At 38.6% G+C, this 26,903-nt stretch overlaps 1 protein-coding gene across 1 annotated transcript in view; it reads left to right on the forward strand.

The window, feature by feature from the left end:
- Nek7 (NIMA related kinase 7) overlaps positions 1 to 26,903 on the forward strand; it is a 129,946-nt gene that overhangs the window by 28,154 nt on the left and 74,889 nt on the right. The window contains exon 2 of the mRNA XM_055624647.1: positions 23,417 to 23,499. Coding sequence (XP_055480622.1) covers positions 23,443 to 23,499 — 57 coding nt within the window. The 5' untranslated portion in view covers positions 23,417 to 23,442. The remainder of the gene's footprint in view (positions 1 to 23,416; positions 23,500 to 26,903) is intronic.

Here is a 26,903-nt window from a genome sequence, read left to right on the forward strand (position 1 = left end):
ATCTTGTGAAAACCTGTCCTTTAGTCCCATTTTGTGGTACTCAGTTGTAACAAGTATATTAGTCTGTAAGAGTCTTCTTATGCTGTTGGCGTGTTAGATTTTTAGGTAGACTGAAGAGGGTTGGAAAGATAAACATTGAATGGTGTTATCCTTGAGGATAGAGATTTATTGATACTAGCAGACAGGCAGTACAGCATGGTGAGGGTGTCAGTCTTTCCTGACAAAGCAAGATGCCCACTCTTAAATCTTGTGGAGGGAGACAGCCCTGTGCCACAGGGAACGTGCTTAGTTAATGTGACCTCTGCTATGTGTGGAGGTAGCAGAGTGGGGCATACCTTACTCAGGCTTCATGGCACGGCTTAGGGGCATGGGCATCTGTGATTTAGAGGAAGAGGCACTAATGGCTGATACACTTTTTCAGTGGTACAGGCTTTCCTTTTTAGTAGCTATCTTCTGTTCCTGTTGTCTGAAGATACCTCTCTTCTCTGGAGGTCTTCTTAAATGAAGGCGGAGTCCATAACTCACCGTTGCAGATGCTTAAGACTCTTTTCCATCATGTCCTTGGGAACTGCAGAGTTTCATATTTGTTGATTCTAAGGCTAAATGCTGTTGATAAGCTTCCAGGAACATTCTTGTTTATAGATTAACACTTACACAGTTGTATATAAAGATCAGGACAGGGTCAGCACAAGCTTATTCACTACACTATTGAAGAATGAAAAGCAAGAGAAAGTTCCTGGATAATGTGTCTCCTTGATTTTACTGTGTGTCATATTAATCTGGTTTCAGGCTATGTGCTTAGGTGGATGCCATCCATGTATTAATGATTTGGAGTAAACCTTCATTTAAAAAAATTCCAATTTGATGCTCTGGAGGAAGACCTCGCTTTAAATCTTTGTTCTCCCATCTACCAGCTGTGTGACATCTGTTCGGAGCACATGTGCCTTCAGATAGACAGCATTGGTGGCTAACTACAGTGTGTTTCTGCTCACCCAACTAGAAATGTGGTGTCAATAGCTGCTGAATGTCTTTCAGATTTTCAGTGATAGTGTTCGTTCACTGAAGTCGGAAGTGGAATCAAGGCAGTTCCTTGGCTTTTTTCTAATAAAATAGAGAAGGGCCTTCTTCAGCTTGAAGCATCCTACAACACTGTGTGGGAGATTGGCAAAGCTTTAATCAGGACAAGCGAGTTTTGCTTATGTCTCAACAGTTGTAGACTACATGGTCCATTGCAATTATATCAGACAGTAGGAAAGCAAGGGATTTCTCACTGTCTGTAGTAGAGGCCCAAAGGGAGAGGCTGTGGTAGGATGTAGGTTGGCCTTTGGGTTACTTGAGAAAGCCTCTTTCTTTCTGGGGTAGTAAATGAGCCGCTGGGACTGGGAGAGTTTTGTTTGTTTGTTTTTGTTTGCTTGTTTTGTTATTTATTTATTTATTTATTTAGAGCTAAACATCCTTTAGTACCCGAGACAGTTTATAAGTTACATTTGATCAATTAAGAAATACATGGAGATTGTTATGAGGGTTACATGACACATATGTCTAAGGTACTTAGTCCAGTCATGTGCCCATGCTAATTTATAAAGGTTTTGTTTATGCAGTGATTAAATATGCTGAGTAGTAGGCAGGTGTTGAAAAGCATCTGTAATTGGGTCTGGCTTTTGTATTAGTCTCTCCCAGTTAACAGTTTTAATAAAAGACAACTACTCTGTTACTTGGCAAGATAGTGACATACACAAATACCCAAATGACAGTATGTCGTATAAGTTTCTTTATAAAGCCCTTTTCTTTGTTAGAAATATGAATTGAATATAATTGCGTTTCAAAGAGTCATGGGAGGGGGTTGGCTCAGCAGTTAAGAATAGTGGCTATTCTTCCAGAGGACCCAGCTTACTTCCGGTGGCCCACAACTGTCTTAACCTCAGTCCCAGGACTCCTGATGCTCTCTTCTGACCTCTATGCGCGCCAGGCATACATGAGGTGCACATACATACAAGGAAACAAAGTACTCATACAGAGAAAATAATTTAAAGAGTATTGAAGCATCAACAAATGAAACACTCCAATGTATTTAAGTGTCCAACGTAATAAATTAATGTAAAACAAGCACACCCATGTGATTACAATGCTGGCAAGTGTGTAGATGATTGCCAGGCTGTTCCTTGTGCCTCCTTTGGGTCATGACCTGTTTCCCTTGATGCTAGTTATTGATCTGATAGCCAGGAGGGAAGGTTGGGATAGTCTTGTGTGGTAGAAGCTTGATGTCATCATCAGTGGAAGGAAGAGGAGCTTCTTCTGCAGCCACGGGGTTTTAAGTGATTTAGAATTTCTGGATTTTCAAGCTTCATAATGCATATACTCCTGAGAGTCTTGATTATTCCTAGTTGGAATCTTTACCTCAAAATAACAGGCTTGAAGGTATGAAGGTATGATAATTAGTTGTAATTGTTAATGCTATATAATCTAGTATCACTTGGGAGACCAGCCTCTAGTCATGTCTTGGTGTGGGGAGGACTTGTATCTTGACAACATTCATTGAGACTTGTCCACTATGGATGGTATCATTCCCTAGGACAGAGATCCTGGACTGAGTAAGAGAGAGTGAGCTGGGCAGTACCATGCATGCATTCATTGTTTCTTACTGCAGATGTAAAATTATCAGCTGCTTCTAGCTTCTAACCACTGCCTGTCTTGTTAGGATGGACTGTAACTGGAAACTGAGCCTGAATAAATCCTGTCTTCCTTAAGTTGCCTTTGTAAGTATTTCTGACAACAGATTTCTGACAACAGAAAATGAGTCCCTCTCTGTGTTCTCCAAAGGTCCAGGTTTTTGTTTGTTTGCTTGCTTGTTTTGTTTCAGTTTGTAACCTCCTTCCTCTAGTTTATCACGTCCCTATCAGTAGCCTCAGTTATTATCATTCTCAGGCTCCCCTTCAGCTCCCAATAAATTCCCGTTGTTTGGTACCCTGTCCACTGGTAAAGGATACAATTTACCGTGTGTCTTACTTTGGTTTCTGTTGCTATGATAAAATACCCTACCAAGACCAGTTTAGGGAAGAAAGGGTTTATTTTAGCTTGCAAGTTACAGTTATAGTTTTATAGTTACAATCTCTCATGTCAGGGAGTTGCAACAACAGGAACTTGGAGCAGAGTCACTGCAGAGTTCAGAGCAGACAGAGAGAGGTGAATTCATGCAGGCTTGCAATCTGCTTTCTTCTCTGATCTTAAACAGTCCTAGGGTCCCATGCCTAGGTAATGGTCTGCCCACCTCTGCTAACACAGTCATACCCACAGGCCAACCTGATTTAAATAATCCCTCTCTAAGACTCTTCCCAGGTGACTCTAGATTGTACCAGTTAATGAAATGATTACTCTTTGCTACTCATGTGGCAGTCTGTCCATATTTTGACTCCCATCAGTGATGGGGGGGGGGGCCTCACGGCAACCAGTGGATTTAGCTGAAAACTCCCATCTTTGGATTTATAGTTTAGATCCGTTTTAGCAGCAACTGAAATAGGCTGTATTTCCCAAGTAACTCACTTTGAAATGGAGATTTCCATACATAGTATTCATTGCACAACATTTTTGGGAAGGAAGAAAGCAGGGTGAGGCAGAAGAACCTGAACTGCAGTGTAGTTGCAACAGAGGCCTCAGCCAGCCAGTGGGGGCATTCTGGAGCTAGGCCAGCTCTTCCGAGATCATCGTAGGTTGGTGCAGGCAGCTGGGACCTGTGTTCCCTCACACAGACTAGTCATTGGATGCAGCTGCCTTTCTGGAACTGAGTGTTGTGTAGCACTCCCCACGCATGGTGGGGAGTAAGTTCCTCAGCCTTGACGCTGGAGGCTAACTTACTGCAGGTTCTGTGGGTACCTTTATGGGGTTAGCTCTTCTGTCTATACTGGCATTTGGTTTTGATGTTTTTGGGTTTTTCTTCTCTTCATTTTCTAATTATTGCTGATTTTGCACCCCATATAGAAGAATTGCCTTTCTTTTTAGTCTATTTTGCTTTATGTGTTCTTGCTCCATTGTAGAATTGTGGTGTTTCTTTGAAGTATTCCTTTTATTTTATGAACTATTTCTCTTTATTTTTAATTTTGTTTTACACATCTTCACAGCTTCTTTGTCTGTGAAGTTTCATTGGTTTGGCTTTGGCCATTGTCTACATTGTGTTCCTCTCTTTAAGTTTTTAGGCTTTTGGATTTTAATATGTAAGACTTGTTTTACCAATTTAGAATTTAAAAAATGTAACATTATTTTCTTTTTCCTGGAGCTTTTAGTTCACTCCATTTTATGCCATTGCTGATCTATTTGTATTTGTTTTCTGTTGTTTCAACTGTTCTGCATTCCTTTCTATTCTTTATTCTTTTAAAGTCACACCCCTCCTTTTTTTTTTTTTTTTTTTTGCCTTTTTTCCCCTTTTGTACCTTGCTAGTGAATGCCTGTACCTGTTATGTTAATAGACACCCTGGAGATTTCAACACATTTTTGCCCATTTACACAATATTAATTGGACTTTTTATTATTTTGTGGGCACTAACCTTTTTTTAATACATAGTTAAAATTTTTGAGATCATAATTTATTTTATCCTTCCCTTTCCTTCTTCTAAGCCCTCCCCTGTACTGCCCCTCCTGCTTTCTTCCAAACTCTTTTTCTTTACTTATTGTTTTACATGTAGTGTGTGTGTGTGTCTGTGTGTATATTCCTAAATACATAAGTACAAACTTTTCAGTCCATATAATGTTCTTTACATGTTGTCTGGCTGGCTGTTTGATATTGGATAACCACTTGGTGTGCTCTTCTCTGGGGAAGACCATTGATTCCTTGCTAAGCATTCCTTAGTTACCTGTAGTTCTTTGTCTAGGATTGAGGCCTCGTGTGCTTTTTCTCTTGACATTCATGTAGTTTATAGAACATAGTAACCTGCAATTAAAGTTTGTTATTTGATTAGAAAATCTAGTTCATTTGTGGAACTATTCCCTTCCCCCATATACCTTTTTTTTTTTTTTTTTTTTTTTCATTTTGGCCAGGCTTTTGTTGCTGCTGTTGTTGTTTTTTATTTTGTATCCCAGACATTCTAGATGAGAACCCATGGAGGCTCTAGATATTATCTCCACTTACATATCAAAGACAGTTTTTTGTTCTGGTTGGAGCTACCTTCTTACACTTTGACCAAAGGAGGGTTGGTCTGTCTCTAGGGTCTTCAGTATTTACCCAGACCTCTGAACATTGGTGCCAAAACGCTGTTCCAGTTCTATCTTCCATACCATGATCCTGTGACAGTTTCTCTTTCGGCCCTATTAGCGCTGTGTTCTCTGGTTTATTGGTTTGCTTCAGATAGCAGGCTTGATTGTGCCTTTTCTCTGGAGAAGTTTTTGTTGATTCACATCAGGTGGCTAAGATTCAGGGAATGTTGGGTAGAGAGTTCTGTGTAAGGCATGAAAAACTTAATTTTTTTTTTTTTTAAATTTGTGGCCTTGTGTGTGTTGAAGTGAGGAGGGTATAACAGAAGCATGAAAGGGTTAAGTCCTCCCTGAGGATTTTTTTCGTAGTTTGTATCTACATTCTTAAAGTTGTTAGATAGTCACAAGATGGCTCAGCTTCGCTTTAGTGTCAATTGAATAGTACATTATTTTGCTTGTATTCTGTTCTTACAGATCTATTTTTATTAATTTCATCTAAAATCGAGGAGTATGGAGTGGAGCTAGTGATTATTTTCGTTCCTGTTCCTTTAAATGTCACCAGTGACTGCTTTACCATGATAGAATGGAGCAGTTGCACAGAGACCATGTGATGCTGGTGACGCTTGAAGTGTTTACTACATGGCTCTTTTTAGGAAAGCGTTGCTTCTCTGTGTTTTGGATCACCAAGACACAGTGATTTGATTATTCTTTTGTAGGATTCATTAGTAATATTCTCAGGACCTGGTTATAGCTTGATAAGGATATCTTCTCTCCCTTTTGCCTTCACGTTTTAAAAAATGTCACATTTCCTTTCTGGAAACCGATCCTGTCAATAGTCTAATAGTATAGATTACATGGAGACACACTCAGGATTTCAGCTCTGGAGATTTAAGTGTGGACAAAGAGTGGCAAGGAGAGGTGTGTCACCTCACACAGTGCTGTGTAAGAGAGACCTTGCTCACCATCAAACTTTAATACTAAAGCATATGTTGAGGCTGGTATGCGATAGAAAGCCTGGCTGAAAGCTGTCACACTGGGGAGCCCTTTGTTCAACAATGCTTTTAGTACAAGGGTGTGGCAATCAAAGCACTGTGGGTTGGATTTAGCACCAAGCTAAGGTTTCATGTCTGAGGACAGTTTATTACAATCATTCATCTTAGGGCATCCAGTCTGCTGACTCTTTCTGGCTGCACCTAAAAAGTCAGAGGTACTTTGCCACGTCTGTTTCCAAACCAGAAATAACTCAGACGTAGGCTCAGCCTCACTAGAGTTCCACATTAGTTCCACTGGCTTAGGATTTGAATGCTCACGGGCATCAATCATCATATTAAAGTTTTAATGCTGTTGTAGGTGTTGTCAGGAATCTGGAAAAAAAAATCAGTGTGACCCGGTCTTTGTTCAGGAGGAGGACTGGCGAGGAGGTCTGGTTTGGCACTCTCATCACTTCAGCAGTCCCTTGTCAATCACCGACGAACTTGCCTGAGATCCAGTGTGGAAACTCATTACTGCTGAAGGTGTTATTTTTGGGTTGGAAGCAGATGACGGTAGCACCTATGTAATGCTGTATGCACAGCTTCTCAGGCAGGTGGTGGTCAGCTTCCAGGCTCTCCTTGTTCCATAGGCCTGTTTCCAGAAGCCAGGACAATGGCCAAGCTCTCAGTGGTCTGTCACTGTAGACAGAGGCAGGGCAATGCAAGTAAACAGTACTTAGTTGGGAAAAGACCTTCTTGACCCTCCTTTGTTTGTTTTTGGATTTTTTTTTTTCCCAACCAGGTTTTTCTTTGTAGCCCTGGCTGTCCCGGACTCTCTTTGTAGACCAGGATGGCCTGAACTCCTCACTGAGATCTACCTGCCTCTGCCTCTGCCTCTGCTTCCTTTATGAAGCTGATTGAACATTTGAATTACAGATGCCTTTAGAGTAAAGTCAGATCTTTAGTAAGTTTTCCGAATTCTCACTTGGCATTTGTTGCCATTCCTCCCATTTGCTGCCAAGTTCAAAAGTCTGTTGCTCTCTGTGATTGGATTGTAGCAATTATTAGGAGGCTGAGAGAGATGGTAACCAACTGTGGTTCACTTGTCAAGTGTCGTCATCCCAGCTATGCTGTTCTCTCAAGCTTGTTCCTCAAAACTGTCTTCAGTGGCTAATCTTCAGCAACACTGAAGGTTTTTGTTGTATTGCTTGTTTTCAGAAAGTGTGTTGTACAAGTCACTGAGTAAAATCACTAAAGTCCTTGCTATGCAAGCACAATGACCTGAGTTCGAGCATCAGTAAAATGAATAAAAAGCCAAGTTGTCCTGGGGCACAACTGTAATCCCTGCAGCCCACTGGCCAGCTAGACTAGACTGATTGGTGAGGCTGTGGCTAGCCCCCAGACCACGCTGGATGGGGTCTGAGGAAAGACAGCTGATGTAGTCTTGCCTCTGTATGCATTAGTGCGCGCGCGCGCGCGCACACACACACACACACACACACACACACACTTCAAGAAGTTGAATGGATTACTACAGTGTGAACTCTTTAATGTTTTAGTTATAAGCTTTATTTTCACTACTTGTGGAAAAGTTTGAGGATCATTGCATTGTAAAGAATGCTTGAGATCTTTGCCACATTGAAAAGTACTCATGATCTCAGGTCTAGGAGAAATAATGACTTAGGTCAGCTGGGCCATTGTTACCTTCACCAAAGAAGAGAAAGTGATTCTGTCTTGACTCAGTGCTACTTAGGATTTTGATGGCTCATACCCATTTGCTGAATAGGAATTGTGAGGACTGAGTAATACTGTATACACAGCACACTCCCTAACCAGTGAAGAAGTAGGGTAGGACGCATACGACAAAGCTTACGGAAATACTAGCAGAAAAATCTTGTCAAAGCAGGGGCTTCCTAATGCTTGGAATTCAAAAAGAGGCATCCTTTGATCTGTTCTAGAGAAGGCCAGATGCTGATGTTGTTGGGCTTTCTTTGCTTTTCTTTAACGTTCTTAGTTTTTCTTGTGAGCTCCTTTTCCGGAAAGCAGCATTCTTTGGGTACTTTGGTGACATGAGGAATAGCTCTAAGCATGGGAACATGCCACAGTACTGTCTTTTGCTGGATTCTCCTCCTGTTTGTACATTATGTCTCTTAAGCTGGCAAACATTGGGGTGCTTGATTTACGGTTTTAAAAGTTCAGTAGCTTAAATGTGTATATTTGTTATTTAAAAAGTCAAATCTAGATCCAGACATTACATTTATATACAGGATTGAAAATGACAAGTCCAAATATTGCTCTGAGGGGAATAAATCAGATTTTATATGGCTTTGAACTAATGGCTTGGCTTTCCCTAGTCTAAAGAACTGAACAGGGTAGTACACAAGAGGCATTTATGTGTATGTGAAAGAGATGTTTGTGTTCCTTCCTAATTTTCCTTCTTTTAAAATAAAACAAATGTTAAAAACAACAAAAGTGTCCTACAGACAGCCCAGGCTCCTGCCTGCCTCCGGCCTGTTTTCCCGCTTGTCTGCCTTCCACTACATCATCCGGCAATGCCTGTGGATCCAAGTTAGATTTAGAAAGGTCCTGAGCAAGAGCTGCCGCTCTCATGTTCCTGGCTTGCATCTGAGACAGCTTTATTAGCGGGGCCAAACACAAGGGGCAGTTTTAGCAGCCACTGCCAAGTACTCATCAGCTGTGTTACTGCACCTGGACACGAAGAGCCAAGCTTAAAATAGAGCGATCCTGTGACCTATTAAGTTAACATACTGTGTAGATCTTAAACATGTTGCTCTCTAACCAAATGTTTCTTATGTGCTCATTTTAAAATAGGGAAATATCTGCTCCGCTTCCCACTTACCCAGTCTGTGTAGGGGCAGGAATGGGAGATTCTGAAAGCTAGCCAGCTTTACATCTCCTGATACAGGATGTACTAGCTATTATTTTTGCTCAGAATGATTTATTATTAAACAACTTTATTCATTTATATGAGAAGCAGGCTATGGGGTAATAAGTAGAGGACCCATATTTACTCATGTGATAGTTGCATGTTTATTTCTTTTGGTCTGCTTCCTCTTACACACCCTTGGGTTCAAAGGTCTAACCTTGCATTTGAGTTACTCCTTTCTCTGAACTTGTGGAACTTACGTGGTTCCCTTGGGTTTGTCAAGCTAGAGAAAAGCAGTGAGAGGATGTATTCAAGGCAGGTATTGTAGTTCCCTCTTAGAAAGGTATTGCTTAAAATAGTAAGTTCTTTGTCATTTACATTTGGAATATGAATCAGAAACTTCGAGAAAGATGACAGTGTTCTTCCTTTCATTTTACATCATAATACGTTTAGGTTAAGGGCAGTGGAAAGTTGGGAGTAAAATGTGGAGGGCTTCGAGGACCACACCATTTTCTTTCACGTTTTACTACTATCAGATATGGAATTGCTAAATTACATTTAAAAAGTTATATTGCATAATATTTAAAAGATAGCCAATTAAAAAAATTGTTAGTATTGTATGCTGGCTTTTACAGTTTAAATTTAAAAATGTGTCCTGCTTCCAAATCAGGTTATATAGCTAAATGAGACAATTGAAATGGAAAGTAATGAGTTTTACTGGAAAAAGGCATAAGGAAGTAAGTTGTGGTCATTACTGTAACATGTTTCAGTAAAAGCTGTCAGGTCTGTGAGGAGAGTTTAGGTCAGTGGTTCCTTAATTAATTAACCTGAAGGTTCTGTTTGCTGTACTAGAAACTGTTTATGTAAGTGTCTCAAAATTCCAGTGTATATTAAGAGGAAGATAGAATTGAGCCAGCAGATGTCAGCAAGAAACATATAAAGCCATCAATCTCAACAGTACCATAATTTGATTTCATTTCATTGATGCTTCAGCCCAGAGCAGCCTTACAGTGGTTTTTACAAGACCCCCAGTATTTAATGTAGAACCCTTCCTCAGGAGGGAACATAGTGGGAAACGAGCAAATGTTTTTGGAGAACATTTTTGAAGTAGAGCAATCATGCCATAAATATTTAGTTTAAAGAAGACATATTGCCTAGCATGAGAAACCTTTCCTTATTTTACTGTTTTGAAAAATATATACCTACAATAATGACTCTGTATCCAAAAACCTTATATTGAAGTGTTTAAGTATTTCCTGGTTAGCTGTGTTCTGCACTTTCACTTGATTGCTTGTTATTTATTAGTTAATAGCCACAATAGTTTATCAGACTGTAAGAATTTCATAGCTTTGCAGTGAGCTTAATTTTTACAATGGAAATATATCATTTATATCCTACAAATAATCATGTTATTTAGCCGTTCCAGCTAGATAAAGAGCTACTATAATTATGATACATTTGGAGAAAGTTTAGTGAAAAGAGTGAGTGAATAGTACATTGCTGAGGCCACAGCAGACACATAATGAGGCAGGGCAGGTGGAAGTATTTTTGTTTTATTTCTTATAACAAAATTGTATTTTCTATGCATTCTTAATAAATCTGGTATTAGTCTTGTGCCTGGTGATTTACTCAAGCAGACTGAAATTGTCTTACACATGAATGTTTATAGTAACCTTCCGATTCCCTGGAACTGGAAACAGTGCAGATGCCCATCATTTGATCACTAGTTCAGTACTGGAGTGCTCATCCAGGCAGTGCTGTAGTGGTCAGCAGTTAGAATGAATAACCTATTTGCAGTGCAGAGATGAACTCAGACGTGTCATGCTAAGTGGAGGGGCTGTGTTAAAGAGGCTGTGTTTATACAACATCCTAGAAAAGCCATAACTACAGAGACACAGTACAGATGTGCAGTAGCCAGGAACTGGGAAGGCGTGAGTATGAAGGGAAATGAGATGATAATGGCTCTTTGGTACTTGAATCTGATGCTGATGTCAGTAACTGTGTTTGTTATATTTATGGAAAGCATGGCATTAAAAATGAAATAAAATGCTGATTTTTCCTTTTTTTTGTCCACATTTTAATAGGAACCTTAGAACACAAACTCCATTTATCTTCTGTTTATTCTTTTTTTTTGTATTTTAATTTTAGATATGTTTTAAATTCTATTATCATTATGCCCTATTATTTCATGTTGCTAACATTTAATTATAATTTCCCCCTTGCATGTTTTGCTGGCTTGTTTTTGTCAAATTGACACAAACCAGAGTCACCTGTGAAGAAACTTGAAGAACTGCCTCCATCGGATTAGCCTGTAGGCATGTCTATGGGACCTATTCTTTTGCTAATTGTTATATTGGGGCCCAGCCCACTTTGGGCAGTGCCATCTGTGGACAGGTGGACCTTGGCTGTGTTAGGAAGGTAGCTGAGTAAGCAGAGAGCAAACTTCTTAGACTCTTTCCATGGTGTCTGCTTCTGTTCCTTCCTTGGCTTCCCCTAGTGGACTGTAAGCTGTAAACTGTAATAAACTCTTTCTCTACTCAAGTTGCTTCTGGTCAGTGTTTATCACCACAACAGAAAGCAAACCAGATGTGCAGTGTTTAGTTTCCTGGCTTTGCTTTTCATTTGAGAACATTTTTTTTTTTTTTTTTTTTTTTTTTTTTTTTTTTGGCATACTCTATCTGTTGGTTTTGTTCATGAGTTCTTACCTGCTTAACTACTGCTTAACTATCTGGTTATGTTTTATCGTGTGTTGGATACTATATTTGGGAAAACATTTATAGAACTACAGTAGAACCATGGATGTTCCTTCTCCAGTGAGTGTTTTCATTGGTTTTTGTCATGCGTTTGAGGGCAGTAGTTCCCAGGGAACCCTCATTCTAGATCCTATTGAATGCTAAGAATTCTGTTGGAATTAAGGCTTTCAAGGTCTCCACCCAAGTGCTGGGGCACTCAGTCACCAGAGCCTTCTGTTCAATTCTGGTATGCCTTCTGTTCCCGAAAGGCCAAAAGAAAAGCTCCGCTTCCTCTTAGCGCTTCAGCTGTCTCTGGACTGTCAACACAGCACTCGATGGAAAACATGCTTAGGTGTGCTTTTCTTGGTTCTCTTTCATCCCTCAGCTCCTTGTCCTTTGATGTTTTACTGTGTCATCTTGCATTCATACATTTCACAAACAGTCCAACTAATTGTCCTCAGAGGTTTAGTCTGAATTATCATTTTTGTCATTATGGAAATAAAATGTTTCTGTACTCATATACACATATGAAGCAACATTTCAGTAATTTTGTACATGATTGCAAATGTTAGTTTTGATTTAATATGGTCACATGTTACTGTGTATTTAGGTCTATTTAATATATTCACATTAGATACATTAACAAATACAAATTTGCTACATTTAGCATTGTGCCAACCGCTGCGGGTAGAACAGTGTCTAAATCATACTATCCTAACTTCATTTGGCCGAAATTTCCCAAGGTATGGTAGGTAATTTCCTGCTCCTATTTGGCTATATATTGGCAGAGTAAACAGTGTAAGCAGCCCAATTAAGTAAGTCTCTGAAGTTTGATATACATAGTATCATTCAAGTACATATAAAGTGAAAATTTTCCTCTTGATTCTTGATTTATTGCTTCACATTATACTGGTGACATTTAAAACTCATTTAAGGTGTAAATAAACATTTTCAGTCTAGTTTTCAATTTTCTTTATGTGTTGAATTTTAACATTGTTTTATTTATTTAAAGCATTGTGTATGTGTGGGTGGGTGGGTGTGGGTGTCTGTGGTGTGGAGGTCAGAGGACAGCGTTTGGGACTTGGTTTTCTCCCTCTACCATGTAGGTCTTGGGGATTGAACTCAAGACAAGGCTTACTTACTTGTCTACAAGCGCCTTTCCCGGCTAAACAATCTTGTGAGACCCTCCTTTTACATTTTTAGCCAGTCTTTATGGGCTTACCAGTTTTCTTTGTTATAAACACTTGTTTATAATAAATAACATATAAACATAATTTGTACATAATTTGAAATTCAGTTGCTGATTTATTTTTTAGAGAAGATTTGAGGGATTAAGAGTACTCAATAGCATATTTACTGTATTTCTTTTAGAAAGGTGATGCTACACTGATATATATATATATATATATATATATATATCAATTGATGTGATTTTTGTAACGTACAATTTGTATCAGTATATCAGTGTATTTTCGCTATTATTTAAAGTTGTATTTTCTATTAGCGATAGTATGGTTTTTTTTTTTTTAATATCTCTCCATGTAGATGTAGACACATTTGTGTCAATTAGGTTGAAAGCAAATTAGAATGGTATACTATTTTATGAAAAAAAGTGGGTTTAGATTTCAACAAGAGCCATGTGTTTTAGAAGGCTTGACATATGTAACTTGGTCCTCTATTGAGTGCATACAACAAGACACTTCGGCAACGAACAGCAGACGCTAGCAGAGAGTATTACACAGCCAACAATGGTTCTTTGCAGTGGGAAGCAGAACGAGAGTGACAGTCCCATCACAGACCTCCTGCCCAGCAGCTGCTCATACTGTACTGCAGTTGTGAACCTTGGTGTTTGGGGCTGTTCTAAGTAGACAGTCTAAATCTTGGTGTGTGCGTATGTGCCTAATTTTCAAGCTCTTTCCTTAGAAGAGGACTCCATAGCATCCAGTGAATTTAGCATGAGCTGCAGAGTTGATAAGAAATGACAAGGTCATTAAATTATAGTCATGATCCTAGAACTTCAAGTACATTTCTTGATGATAGCAGCTCGCATTAAAATGATGCCTCTAACTAAAGGAGATGCATACTTAAGGAAAGGAACCCAGTTCCTGCTGACCTCATTTGCTCTATACTACTGGTGACTTTTAAATTCCATCATTATTTCTTTGTTAGATGACATTCTGTTTTCAAGAATGGCCTTTGCCTCACCACTGTTTATATGTCCTTGTGAACCCCAGTTCTTGTTTCACTAAATGGACCACAATGTGCTACTCAGATGTTCTGAATATGGCCAGAGGGATCCTGTCCACTTACCTTCAAGCTGACTTCTGTATTATTATTATTATTATTGCTATTTTTTTTTTGACATGTTCCCATTGTTCTTTGAGTAGAACTTTGTTTTCTGGTACGTGATGTTTCGGGCTCAGCTTGTACTTTCCCAGCCCTAGCCTCTGGAACCACCTATTTTTTTTTCCATAGAGCACCAGTTCCTTTAAAGAGAGAATGGCTTTGCAAGCCAAGTGTGTTAATAAATTATTATTATTATTAACTATAAATCTTAAGACTGCGATGGTCTAGAAACATCCATCATTCTCTTCAGATGTCTTGTTGTCATCCTAGTACCTTTTAAAGACTTTCTCATTTTAATAGGGAGATGTGTGAAGGGGCTTCTAACTGAGCACTTACTCTCTCTGCTTTGGCTGATAGATGTGTCACTTGCTTCATTGTGGGAAATACTAGATGACTCAGTCACTTGACTGGAGACAGGAGGGTGAGGTCAGTAATATTCCTGTTGAATGGTGACTTGGGGCCAAGAAAAATATTTCGATCTGGATTTAAGTATTCAGACTTTGCCAAGTATCAGTCACCTTAAACTTTCCATTATGTTTCTTTACATTTGTGTGTGTGTGTGTGTGTGTGTGTGAGAATGTGCTTGTGTTGGTGTGTGTGTGCACGCATGTGCATGTGAATGTGCTCTTAGATAGCTAGATAAATAATTGTCCTTAGGACAGAAAGTATTCTATTTTTCAGCATGGTTGTTCTTCTTTTGTTCCTTATTTTCTTTCTTGTGATAGTTTTCTTGTTTAATAAAATATGAATTTTCAATGTTCCTATAGAATATAAGATAGAAGGGAAATTTTCATTTCAGAAAAGGAAGCTTAAATTTGGATTATGTACTTCAATCCATTAGCATTCTGAAAAAACAAAAAAGTAAAACCAGGCCGTAATTGGTTATCTAAAACCTTTTTGACCCCCACTGCATTCTTCTCCTTGAACAGTTTACACTGCATTAAGAAGTGGCTATGTGATTGTATCATGAAAATGTATATTTGAAAAATGGGGCAAGTGCTCTTTAGATCCCGAGAGCAACCTTTATTGTTAAAATTGTTTTATTGTCAATATGAATTAAAGGTAAGATGAATTAGAACAATCTTCCAATTGGTTAGTTTTTATATTTTCTTTACTGATAAATGAAGGAAATATGTCCATTTAACTGAACATTGTGGTTATTGAAATGTCAATCAAAAAAGACAAGTTGAAATGTGTTTTGAAAAAATAATTGTTACAAATAAAACTTATTAAACAGTTTTTTGAAAGACATATTTTCAAAGTTTCTTCTTTTAAAAAAATTCTATAACTTAAGTTTTAAGTCTGTGTTTTGTAATTGAATAAGAATCTTGTTTACCAGGTTTGAAACATATATTGATTTATTTTATTTCTGTGAGTGTACTGTATAAACTTAAAGCATGACATTTGCTGTGGAGTCTGTAGGTATGGATGGAGGGTTGCTTAGGAGTTCTGCAGAGTGAACCTAATGACCCTGGCTGTTCCAGGGAGATGCAGTTTGCTAATAATGCTCAGGATTTTAGTTTGTACTCATTTGATAAATTGAGTAAATATGGGAACAAGGTAAATATTTTATTTAAGGAGTGATACTAATATTATTTTAGCATTGGCAGTAAGATGGTTAAATTGTCACTGAAGTAAACCATATTACTTTATAATGTATTATGTTTTATTTAATAATTTTGTTAAGGTCGTATTTAAAATCAGCTCACTGACAAACTTGAATTCTTTAAATTTTTCCCTCCTGATGAGTGATGAGTGACCATAGGCCTGGAACATGAATTCAGGTTGCCCCCACTGACATGTCTGATGGTGAAAGTGGTCCTGTGGACTTCTGTAGTCACAGGATAATGACAGTCATAAATCAGCACGTTGGTGGAGACAGGTGGCAGGCGGGGTGAAGCAGAGCAGGAGAAACCGTGTTGTAGGTTTCCTCCATTAACCCTTTAATATAGGTGGCAGCTCTTTTGGGTTGATAGGAGCTAGTGCTTTGCTAAGAATACATTTCAAAGGTTTTACTAGATAGACAAAGGTGTGCTAGGTTAGCGACAGAAGTGGGCGATCATCTGCAATATACTACATCTCTGGACAACCAAGAAGTTCCAATAAGTCTGTATAATCTTCTGCATAGGTGTGGCTTTTTCAGAAACTTCAGTTCACAGAAAGGCTTGTTTTCAACCAGACAAGAAAGTTTTAGCTAGCAATAAATAGTGAGCCTTTGAAAATTGTAAGACAGTATGACTTCTACTTCTCTCTGCAATACTTTATACATGGACTTTCTCCTCCTCCTTCACAGTATGGTCTTCCTGTAGTGTTCCTGTCCTGTTCTTCGCTCTTCTGACACCCACCCTGTTTCTATTTCCCATCTGTTACTTGCTTGGTGGCACCACCATATGCTCATTCCTCCTAGCAAAAATCTTCCAATCGTAAATTTTCTACTTCAAGTCAAATCTAATCATTCGAAGTCCCAAACATGTAATGGTAAGCTTAGAAGCAAGGCTAAAATCTGTCCTTTTGTCCCCATTGCCATTCAGCTTTCATTCAATTACTAGCCACTTCCATGCATATATTATATGATGGCTGAGAAATACAGTGAGGAACAAAATGGCAGAGCTCTTGCCCTCATTGTTTGTGTTATTGTAGAAGTGATAAGTCAAACATAGTAATATAATTATAAATTCTTCAAAGTGCTGTATAGAAATGAGTGATAACGTGAAAGATACACAGGGAGGGATAACATGGGTCCCTGGCTAGGGTTTGCTTGGTGTTGAGCTGGTTATTCGTGGGTTCTGGACTGATGGCAAACAACAGGCTCACATGCCAGAAAGCGATCAGCAGGTCTCGTAGACAGAAGGGATTTCAGTGTTCATGGGAAGTAGCAAGAAGGATGGGGCAAAGCTGTTGTGGAAGAGGCAGGCAGAGATGCATCTTGGAGATAGAACACCAATCACAAGTAGGTTCAGTATTGGGAGGAACATGATAACGTAATGAGAGAAATAAGAGGATAGATTTCAGATTTCAAAATGGGATTTTAATTGTGTGCATCTGTGTGTGTTTCTGTACATGCATGTGAATGGGTGTGTACCTTTGCATGTGCATAGAGGTCAGAAGATGGCATCAGGTGTCTCTCTCTTTTCACATCCTCCTTTGAGGTAAGGTTTCTATGTCAACATAAGGCTGGCATTTTCTTAGTGAGCATGGAAAACAGCAAGCCTCAGAGATCCTCCTGTCTTTTCCTTCCTTAGAACTGTAGTTCCTGCCACACAGGAGACGCTGGGCTTGTATGGCTACTTGATTCTCAGCTCCGGTCCTCCTGATTGTGGAACCAGCACTCTTAACCACTGAGTGCTTTGGATTTTAGATTTGTGACCAAGCAGCTGTTGTCGAAATGTTGAGTGCACAGTCTGTAGACAGAGGCCTAGGAAATATGGTTAGGCCCTTGAGGTCCTATCATGAGCATATCATTTTTATGTTTATTACAGAAACATCATCAGTGCAATGGCAAAATGTACTGCTCTCTGTATCCTTTGTCTGTTATGTGGCGGTGTTTTACTTTTGAATTGTAAGCTTTACTTTAAAATGTTCTTAATTGTGGTTCAGCAGTAGGCATGAGCCTACCCCTCCTGCTCCAAACACCCCACACTAACTGGCTGAGATGGAGTGAGGATGAGTATATTATCAAATCTCAAGCTTTGAGGACATGCCTTTGAGTATGATGTATGATGACGTAGCTTTAAAATACCACTTGAGCAAATTTCAGTCACCTTCAGAAATAACATTCTTGTAGGTGATTGGAGAACAAGTGGGGCAGCTGCTTTTCTTGTGGCACCATTTTTATCTGAAGAATGAATGACAGCTGGTGATTATTTTGAGAAACATTTTAAGACATTTTATTGAAAATTATCTTATAGGCAAATCAACTAACATAATTTGTGCCAGTAATAAAATTAAGACTTCTTATTTTTATTATTTGGTCATTTTTGAGACTCTCTAACTACATAGCTCTGGTTGTTCTAGAAATCGTTTTGTAGACCAGGCTGGCCTCAAACTCCCAGAGATCCTCCTGCCTCTGCCTCCCCAGTATTGTGGTTAAAGGTGTGCACCAGCACACCTACCCAGATTTCAGACCTTTGAAGTGAGAATTTCGGAAAACTTGTGTTCATCACTCTGTAACATTTTCTGGGTATTTAAAGATAATTTTTTTTTGATAAAATTAGTGGTGATATTAACAATTAAGACTTTTAAAAATAAAGGATAATGAAATGTTTGTCAATCAGAGTTTTTAAGTTTACTTGGTGAATTAAACATTTCCAGATGTTAAAATGTTACAAAAATATATGAGTCAAAGATCTACTCCAAGGCCAAGGTGGACAACTAGATTTTCAGAGAATAAAAGTTCATTGATTAGAGTGCAGAATCCATGAGTTTATCTTCTGCTGGGTTTTGTATCAAAGATGACTACCCAGAACAATAAGAAATGGCTATTAAAACACTCTTCTCTTTTCAACCACACATGTATAGAAGGTCAGCTATATGTCGTTTGTCTAGTTTTACATATCTGAATAGCACTTCATAAGACTGTACAGAAGCTACATCTACAATTATGGGCATCAGAGACCTTTGTACAGTGTAAAGTAATGCTGGTCTTGTGACTAAGTTTTTGAAAATTGTAATAATTTTTCATAAAAATGTTTTACATAAAAACAGAGTATGTTATATAAACAGAATAGTTTATAAATAAGTTAGCATTTATTTACCATTTTTCTTTTAAGTATCTAGAATACAAGCATATGTAATGGACATAAACAAATGGATTTTAAGATCAGCAGGAGATGAAGTCCAAAGATACAAATGTTTAAAAATTGTGGGGCTGGAATTAGTGAGTAGATTGTCATACATACGAAGACAGAAGAGATACAGGGACATGAAAGTTGGAATCCTTAGTTTTGGACATGACAAGGTGGGCACCAGGCTATAGACGGTGATAGCTCAACATCGTTGTGAAGATACAGATTTAATAGTTGTCTCATTTGGGTCATATTCAAGAGTTCAGGAATTTACTGAGATCTCCATGACCATTTTTTTTATGGTTTATTAAACACAAACAAAAGCAAAGCCATAGGCTGATTTGAGGATTAAGTGTAGTTTTAATAGAAGTTTCCAGTTTTGGAGTAATCCAGTGTTTAAAGATAGAGAGTAATGATAGCTGTGACACAGTCTGCAGAAGAGGAGGAGAGGAGAGGAGAGGGGAGGGGAGGGATGAGGGGAGGGGAGCAGAGGAGAAAGAGGAGGGAGGAGGGGAGAGGAGAGGAGAGGAGAGGAGGTTTGAGGTCACAGAAGATAGAGTCCATATTGCTTGGTCAGTAGTGTGGAATGCTTTTGAGATAAGGGAGGGCATTGCTGAAGCTCATCCTGTCTCTTACATGGATTTGCATTAGCCTGTGAACTGGCCTTCTTGCTTGTTGTATTGCTTTTCAAGGATAGGAAACTTTATTTTATATTTGTTGAAATCAAAGTCTTATTGTGTAGCCTTGGTTGGTCTGGAACGTACTGTGTAGACCATTCTGTAGGTCTTCCTGTTTCTGTCTCTAGAGTGCTGAGATTAAGGCCTGAACTACCATGACCTAGGTCCATCACTCACCAACCTTAATTTGAATACAAGACAGGCTGCAGTTGTTTGTTTGTTTTGAATTTTGATTTTTTTTAAATTCTGAGCATTTTATTTCATGTGCCATATAAGTTTCATAGACAAATTCTATTATTAACTTCTAGTATTGTCTAAAGCATTACACATTGAGGAAAACTATTTGCTTTAAAATATTTAATATTTAACTTATTTAATCAGTGAAAAAACGATTCCATAATAGTTATTTAGTAATTCTTTTTTTTCTTTTTTATTAATTATCATTATTTATTATAATTTATTCATATTGTATTCCAGCTGTGGCCCCCCTCCCTCATCTCCTCCCAATACCACCCTTCCTCCCTTTTCTCCTTCCTATGCCCCTCCCCTAGTTCACTGATACGTTATTTTCTTTCTCTGGCTCCATTTAAACCTGGTTAATTTTTCCTGTTCATCCTTTAAAATATAACAACCAACACCGTCTATGAATAACATTGTGGTTTAAAGATTAACTACAAATTAGTTGAATTTGATGATGTTTTTTATCACTAACTTTATACTTAATTGGTATCAATAATCACTTGGTATCTTTTTGACAAGCACATGTGGATTCATTCATTAGATATCCATTCAGGTACCTGCTTATGCCAGATATTAAACCAAACATCAGAAGTGCAGTGTACACAGATAGCTATCTGAAACTTGGACTTTGTAATCTAGAAGATCAAACGTATGTTAAACATACTTCAGGCATTAAAATATGTTTTGCAGGATTAGTTAAAAGGCAAAATAGCCGGGGAGAAGGCCAAGTGGGTAAAGCCCTTGCTGCACAGTGTGAAGACCTGAATTCAGATCCCCAGAGCTCTCACTGCAGGAGAGGGGAGAGAGAAGAGCTTTGGGCCAACGAACTTGGCAAACACCTTGTCTCAAACAAGATAGAGGGTGAGGACCCATACCCATGGTTGTCCTTTGGTCTCCATAGGCTTGGTGTGGAGCACACACACCCGGCTCATAGACTGTAACATGCATACACACACACAGTGTACACGAAGTTAAAGCACCTAGTGACACAATGAGCCATATCATATCTTAGGAAAGAAACTCGCATTGCTTTTTGTTCTTTTTGCTTGGGTGCTGAAGCTTAATAATCAGGTAGATTTTTATTTTCAACTGAATACTCTTTGATTAAGTCACTTTATGGTTGTCATTGTTCTAAGCTCCTTTTTCTTTGGCTTTGTTTGTTCTCCCCGACTTGTATTACTTAGATGGTGCCATGTATCAGTGTGTATGGTAAGAGCACTTTGTTGTAACTCAGAATTTCTCAGTGTATTCCTGGTTCAGTCAGGCTGTGGGATAACAAAAATATTATGTAATACTTTTCAGGGTTAAATTACCCCAAATTAATATCAGTTTGCTAATATTTTCTCTAATGCTCAGAGAGAGTTTAATATAACAAGGTTTCATAGAGAGCTTTGACCAAGAAGTGTTTCTTTGTGGATGTCTTAAGAAACCTTTTGTGGGCAGCAAATGTGAAATGCTGATTTCAGTGTTGGACTTGATCTTTATTTTTATTTTTCCCCTCCTCAAATTCAATAATATATAAAATCAAAGACAACATTGAGAATAATTACATTATTCTTAACAAGTAGATCAAGGTCCATATTAAAAATGAACAGCTTTGGGCTGGAGAGCTGGCTCAGTAGCTAAGCTCTTCTACGAGACCTGAGTTCAATTCCCACACCCACATGGCAGCTCACTCCCATTTATAACTTCAGTCTCAGGGAATCTGATACTCTTTTCTGGCTTACACAGGCACTACACACATGTGGTGTATATACATATGTAAAGGCAAAGTATGCACACACACAAAAAATAAATGGATAATATTTTACTGAACGGTCAGACACTATCAAAACTATTACTATCTTTCCCCTAAAGTGAGCAACATGAAAAGATATTTGGTTCCATGTCTGTTCATTGTACTGGAAGGTCTGGTCATCGCAATAAGGCAAGAATCTATTTTAAAAGGCATTTAGGTTTACTAAGGTGGGTTACAAGTTTATATGGTTTTATTCAGTACAGTTAGTTTTAGCCTACAGAATAAATTTAGAAAACTGAATGAAAATATTCAGTTTTTACAATGTAGTAAAAGTAAAGGATACTTTGGAGATAACATAGAGAAAGGTGTTAAAAACCAGTGTATTGAAACTGAAAACTAGCTTTGCAAGAAATTAAATATTCCATGTTCACAAGTTTGAAGACTTCTCAAATTTTTTAGTAGTTAAATTTTTCCTTAAATTTAACTACAGAATTATTATATCTCAATGAAAAACATTTTTAAAAATGGAACCAAACAGATTCTGAAGTTAATATTAAAGTTCAATATGTAATTAAGCTGAACGAAGACTTTTATTTTGGTGTTTTGAGACTGCTCCTCACCATGTAGCCCCATCTGGCCTGGAACTGACAGTGGCCCTTCCGCCTGAGCTTCCCAAGTGCGATTACTCACAGGTGTCTATCCCATGCCGATTAGCAGAATTTTGTAGTAATCCATGTATAGTGCCACACAGCTTTGATCCCATCAAAACGCAGAGGCAGGTGGATCTCTTTGAGTTCAAGGCCAGCTGGATCTACAGAGAGAGTTCCAGGACAGCCAAGGCTATGTAGGGAGACCCCGTTTCAGCTATTCAAATTATCTTATAATAAAGCATTGCTAGTTAATACCGTATTTTTGTATTATATATGGTAGTATCTATGCACCTACTGCAGTACAAGAAGTTTAGATGCTTTTTGACAGGGTTAAACATAGACAAATGGGTCTCTCAACAGAAAGGAAAGGAAAGCTGAAAGAGATACAGGCTCCTTTTATACTTGTGGGTAATTGGTTTTAGAGTCTTCTGTTTTGCTGTGGGTACCAAAATCTGATGGCACTCTGATAAACCTTATATATATTAGGGTGTATGTATTTCAAGCTGTTATATAGCTTCATGTAACCTACAAATATCTTCCCATGAACTCTAAATACTTACATCTAATTCAGCTGAAGGTTCTGTAAAGTGTTGCTGTATTATTCAAGGAATAATACCAAGACATATTTATATGTATTCCAAACCCACACATCCCTGTAAATACAGAGCGCTGATTGTGTGTCTGTATCTACATGGTCACTTAGACTGCATCAAAATGATGAATTTCTGTTCACCACTGAGAAGCTTTTAGAGAAATCATGTGGCTGAAGATCAAACTCGCAATGCAAATGACCTGTATCAAGAATATTGTTACTCCTCTTTAAAGGGTATATTAACTTCAAATTTAAAATAAAAGAATGAAAGTGTTAGAAGTATGGGTATTTTTAAATGTAAAGAAAAGATACATTTTACAGATGCCAGGCACTGAGCAGGAGTCTGGGAAGCTCAGCATGCTGTTACTCTTCTCTGAAGCATGGGCCAAAGGGGATGTCCTTGACCTGAACTGCTGGAGAAGTGGAAATGGCGCGGTAGTGTGTGATTATGGGAGCTAAACAGAGCTTGGATTCAGCAAGTGTCAAAGATAGAAGTGGAGAATATTTTAATGAGTTGTTCTGAAGCATCATACAAATCTGTCATATTTGGATGCATGTGGAAGTGCTGTGAATTGGCAATGATTGCGTAATTTAAATTTCAACTTTACTGTTTTGCAGAATTCTGAAGTCTGTTGAGTCAGACAATGGATGAACAATCACAAGGAATGCAAGGACCACCTGTTCCTCAGTTCCAGCCACAGGTAATTTTAGTGGGATAAGTATATCTCTCTGTTAAATTTGTGTGAGTAAATCTGCATCTGCAGGAAAGGTGCTGCAAAGTGTTCATTTCTAATTTCCAAGTTGTAGTTGGAATTACTGACTCCTAAGTGCTTCATGATGTTTGGTTTTCATGGAGAGCATCTCAGGAGGCCAGCCCTGGCTTCTTACTTCATGGCAGTGACTTCTTGGCCGTGAGGGTCTCTGCTAGTCCTAGGTGGAAGGAAAAGGTGGACTGAGGCATGTCTCTGCATTTTGTACCCACTTCTGCTTTGGCTGGCTACTCTTGACTTCCATTTTTTTCTCTCTCTCTTTCTCTCTCTCTGGCTGGAACTGTTATTTCTTTTGTTATATTATTCCTTCTTATAATGTAAAATAAAGTAGAAGGGGTGTTTTGATAAAACCATGTGAACATACTATATTGAAATTCACTCCAGACTTTCCCTGCCTTTGCTGTTAGGCATCCCACAAGGACCCACATGCAATGGATGGTTAAAACAATAGGCCTCACTTATTTGTTTGTTTGTTTACTTATTTATGTATTTATCTATTTATTTATTTATTTATTTATTTATTTATTTATTTATTTATTTATTTATTATCTTTCACGCAGGCTGTTCTCAGCCTGTTGTTTGAGAGGTCTTCTACAACAGGCCCCACTTACACTCTGCTGGTCTTTTCTCAATTCTGCCCGGAGGTTTTTCTCAGTGTTGAGGACTCAGTAGGAGTTCTTTCAACTGAACACTAGTGGGTTGGGTTGTGGCAATGTCTCCTCAGACTTCCCTGTGCTGTGTGCACTGAATCTCAAAGTGAGGATGTGAGGTGCCCATATTGGTCTTCGAACTTACTAAATCTATGGTTACCGATTATTGCAATACATCTGTTGACCCGCCCACAAGCATAACTCAGAAATACTGCCTAGAGAAAACTGTCTCTTCTACTTCTGTGAAGTCACTCATTTCTACCTTCCTTCCTACTCGCTAGCTTTTAAAGTTTGGTGCATCCTTCCAGGACTGTCTAAAGCACCAGCACTGCCATAGGTCCTGGAAACAGGTGGTTTTTCTCACTCTCTCTTCTGGTATTTTCCAAATCTTTACTAACTTGGTTTTGTTTTCTTATATCTTTCCATATTAAGCTAAAACCTTCTGGGAAAGGCTACAGTATTTTGGACACTCTGTGGACCTCTCATTTTACCTGTAGAGGGGCTCAGTTAGATGCAGAGTTGAAAAGAACCAGGATGTTCTTAAAAGGACCATGTTTAAATTAGTTCTCAATAGACTTTCACATGGTATTGCTTCGTTCTGTGTACTTGAATTCTCTGTATTGAGAAAAGCCGTTTAAAGGAAGGACACATTTGCTCTCATGATTGGCACTTTGCAATGGTCCTAAGATACAGGATCAAGATTGTTATAAGCAAATGGTGTTAGAAACACCTAGCTCAGTACCATCTCATACCTCTGGTGAGATACCACTGTTTCATATTGCACCATTGCTAGCAAAGACAATAAAAGAACACCTCTAAAAATTAGGTAGTTCATGTTGTGATTTTGAAGTTCACAGTTTTGACGGGTCCTGTGCTTCAAAGAAAAAAAAATCCATCTTTTTTTTTTTTCTTCTTTGCCTCCTACTGACTAGCCAACCAAGAAAGGTCGGGGTGGCAGTAGGAGGCAGAAATGAAAGTAATTGTTTTCTTATGAGACTCTAGGCTGCCACACAGTCTAAATTTCAAAATCATAGAGACGGTTCTGCATTTCTTTTCACACCGGTCCTTTCGTTTCTGCCTCCTGCTGTTGCTCCTGTGTGGGTGGACCCCTTTCCCTGCTGGAAATAGGCAAGTGTCATCCCAGGCTCTGGCAGCCTCCTGGCATATGGGGGAAGGGAGGAGGCTTCCCTTTTTCCTCCTCTCTGCCTTCAGACTGATGGTGTGAGACAGTGAAAGAAAGAGTACCTGACAAGAGCTTATAGGCGTTATTGCTTATTAAGTCTTTGAGAAATGTTCCTGCTCTCCATAGCATTTTAAAAGATGGGTTAGGACAGCCCCAGCTCAGGGTTGACAACCTTCCTTTGTTCTGTTCCACACCATCAGCCTGAATAATGGGGGTGATATGGCAACATCTGGGTAGCCCACTGACTCCCTCACTTTTGTAATGCTAATGGAAATCTGGACCTAAACAGAGAGCTGAAGAAGTCAGCCTTCCTAAGTGTCACACTCCAATTCCGACGGAGGGGTGAGCAGCGTGTGTTCTTAGCATGGCTCTCCTTTTCCTTGTTTCGAGGAGCCCGGACAGAGCCTGTTATGTGTGGTCTCATTTTTAGTTTAGCATGAATCCCTGTGTGTTTAAGGTTTAGAATATGAAATTTATATATTTTTTGTTATTATTTTTTCCATTACTACTGCTCTTGTAAAGTTAAGACAAAATTTTTATTAGCTTTTCTGTTCTTTCTCCCTCGATGGTACGCACTACTGTCTAGAGAGCTGTGAGTGCACATTTGATTAGATTCTCCTGTATTTCATTGCTCAAGCCTCTTGTACAACAGTAGACTTTTCTTTTCCTCCTTTAATTCGGACTGTATAAAAGGTGTGGACCAAAAAAGTAAAATACTACAGGAAGACTAATATTAAACAGTGGAATTTTACATTTTTGTCATAAGGTTTATGACAGTTTGAAACTAGTTTCATTTTTAGTTTTTAACTCAGGAGGATTATGATATATTTTTTACTTCTTAATTCTAAAGTTAATTATGTAACAGCAATCAGAGTACAATTGTAAGACTTTCTAAGAAGATTCATTTTAATACTGATCAGAGGCTTGGGTTTCTGCTTTTTTAAAAATTTGAAATATTGCAATATCTGGGCTGTTTTTGAAAGAGAACATATACCAGAACTGCATGTAGAAAACAGCCCGTACTTTTGTAATTTGCGGAGTATGAGGACTATTTTAGAGTCGGCTTCTTAACCATATGGGGAGCCATTCATTCTTTCAAGCTTCGGGCAGTGCCAGCTAGAATCCACTTAGAACTTCTAATGTGTGATGTGAGCAGGATCCTGTGGTCAAGTGCACCTTGCTGCTTGTCCAGGGCATACGTGTTGACTCTGGGCAGGAGGACAGTAGCTGCCCCCACCCCCTGTGGCTCACAGTGTGGGTAAGGGTGTGGTCATAATCACCCCATTGCTTTCTTCTCTCTGTAGTTTATGTGCCAGAGTTATTTGCTGAGCAGTAAGGCTCATTTTGCTTGCTTTAGTGAATTCATGCTGTGAAGGTGTTTGTCATTTGACTTTGAATAGAGCTTACACTTTGGAAAGTCTTCATATTAATTTAGGTGACTACATTACCTCGTAAGCATTCATTTCATGTAGATTTTATGGACGTAGGCACAGGGTGATAAA

This window comes from Psammomys obesus, unplaced genomic scaffold (assembly GCF_907164565.1).
Source record: "Psammomys obesus unplaced genomic scaffold, mPsaObe1.curated_primary_1811, whole genome shotgun sequence".
NCBI lineage: Eukaryota > Metazoa > Chordata > Mammalia > Rodentia > Muridae > Psammomys > Psammomys obesus.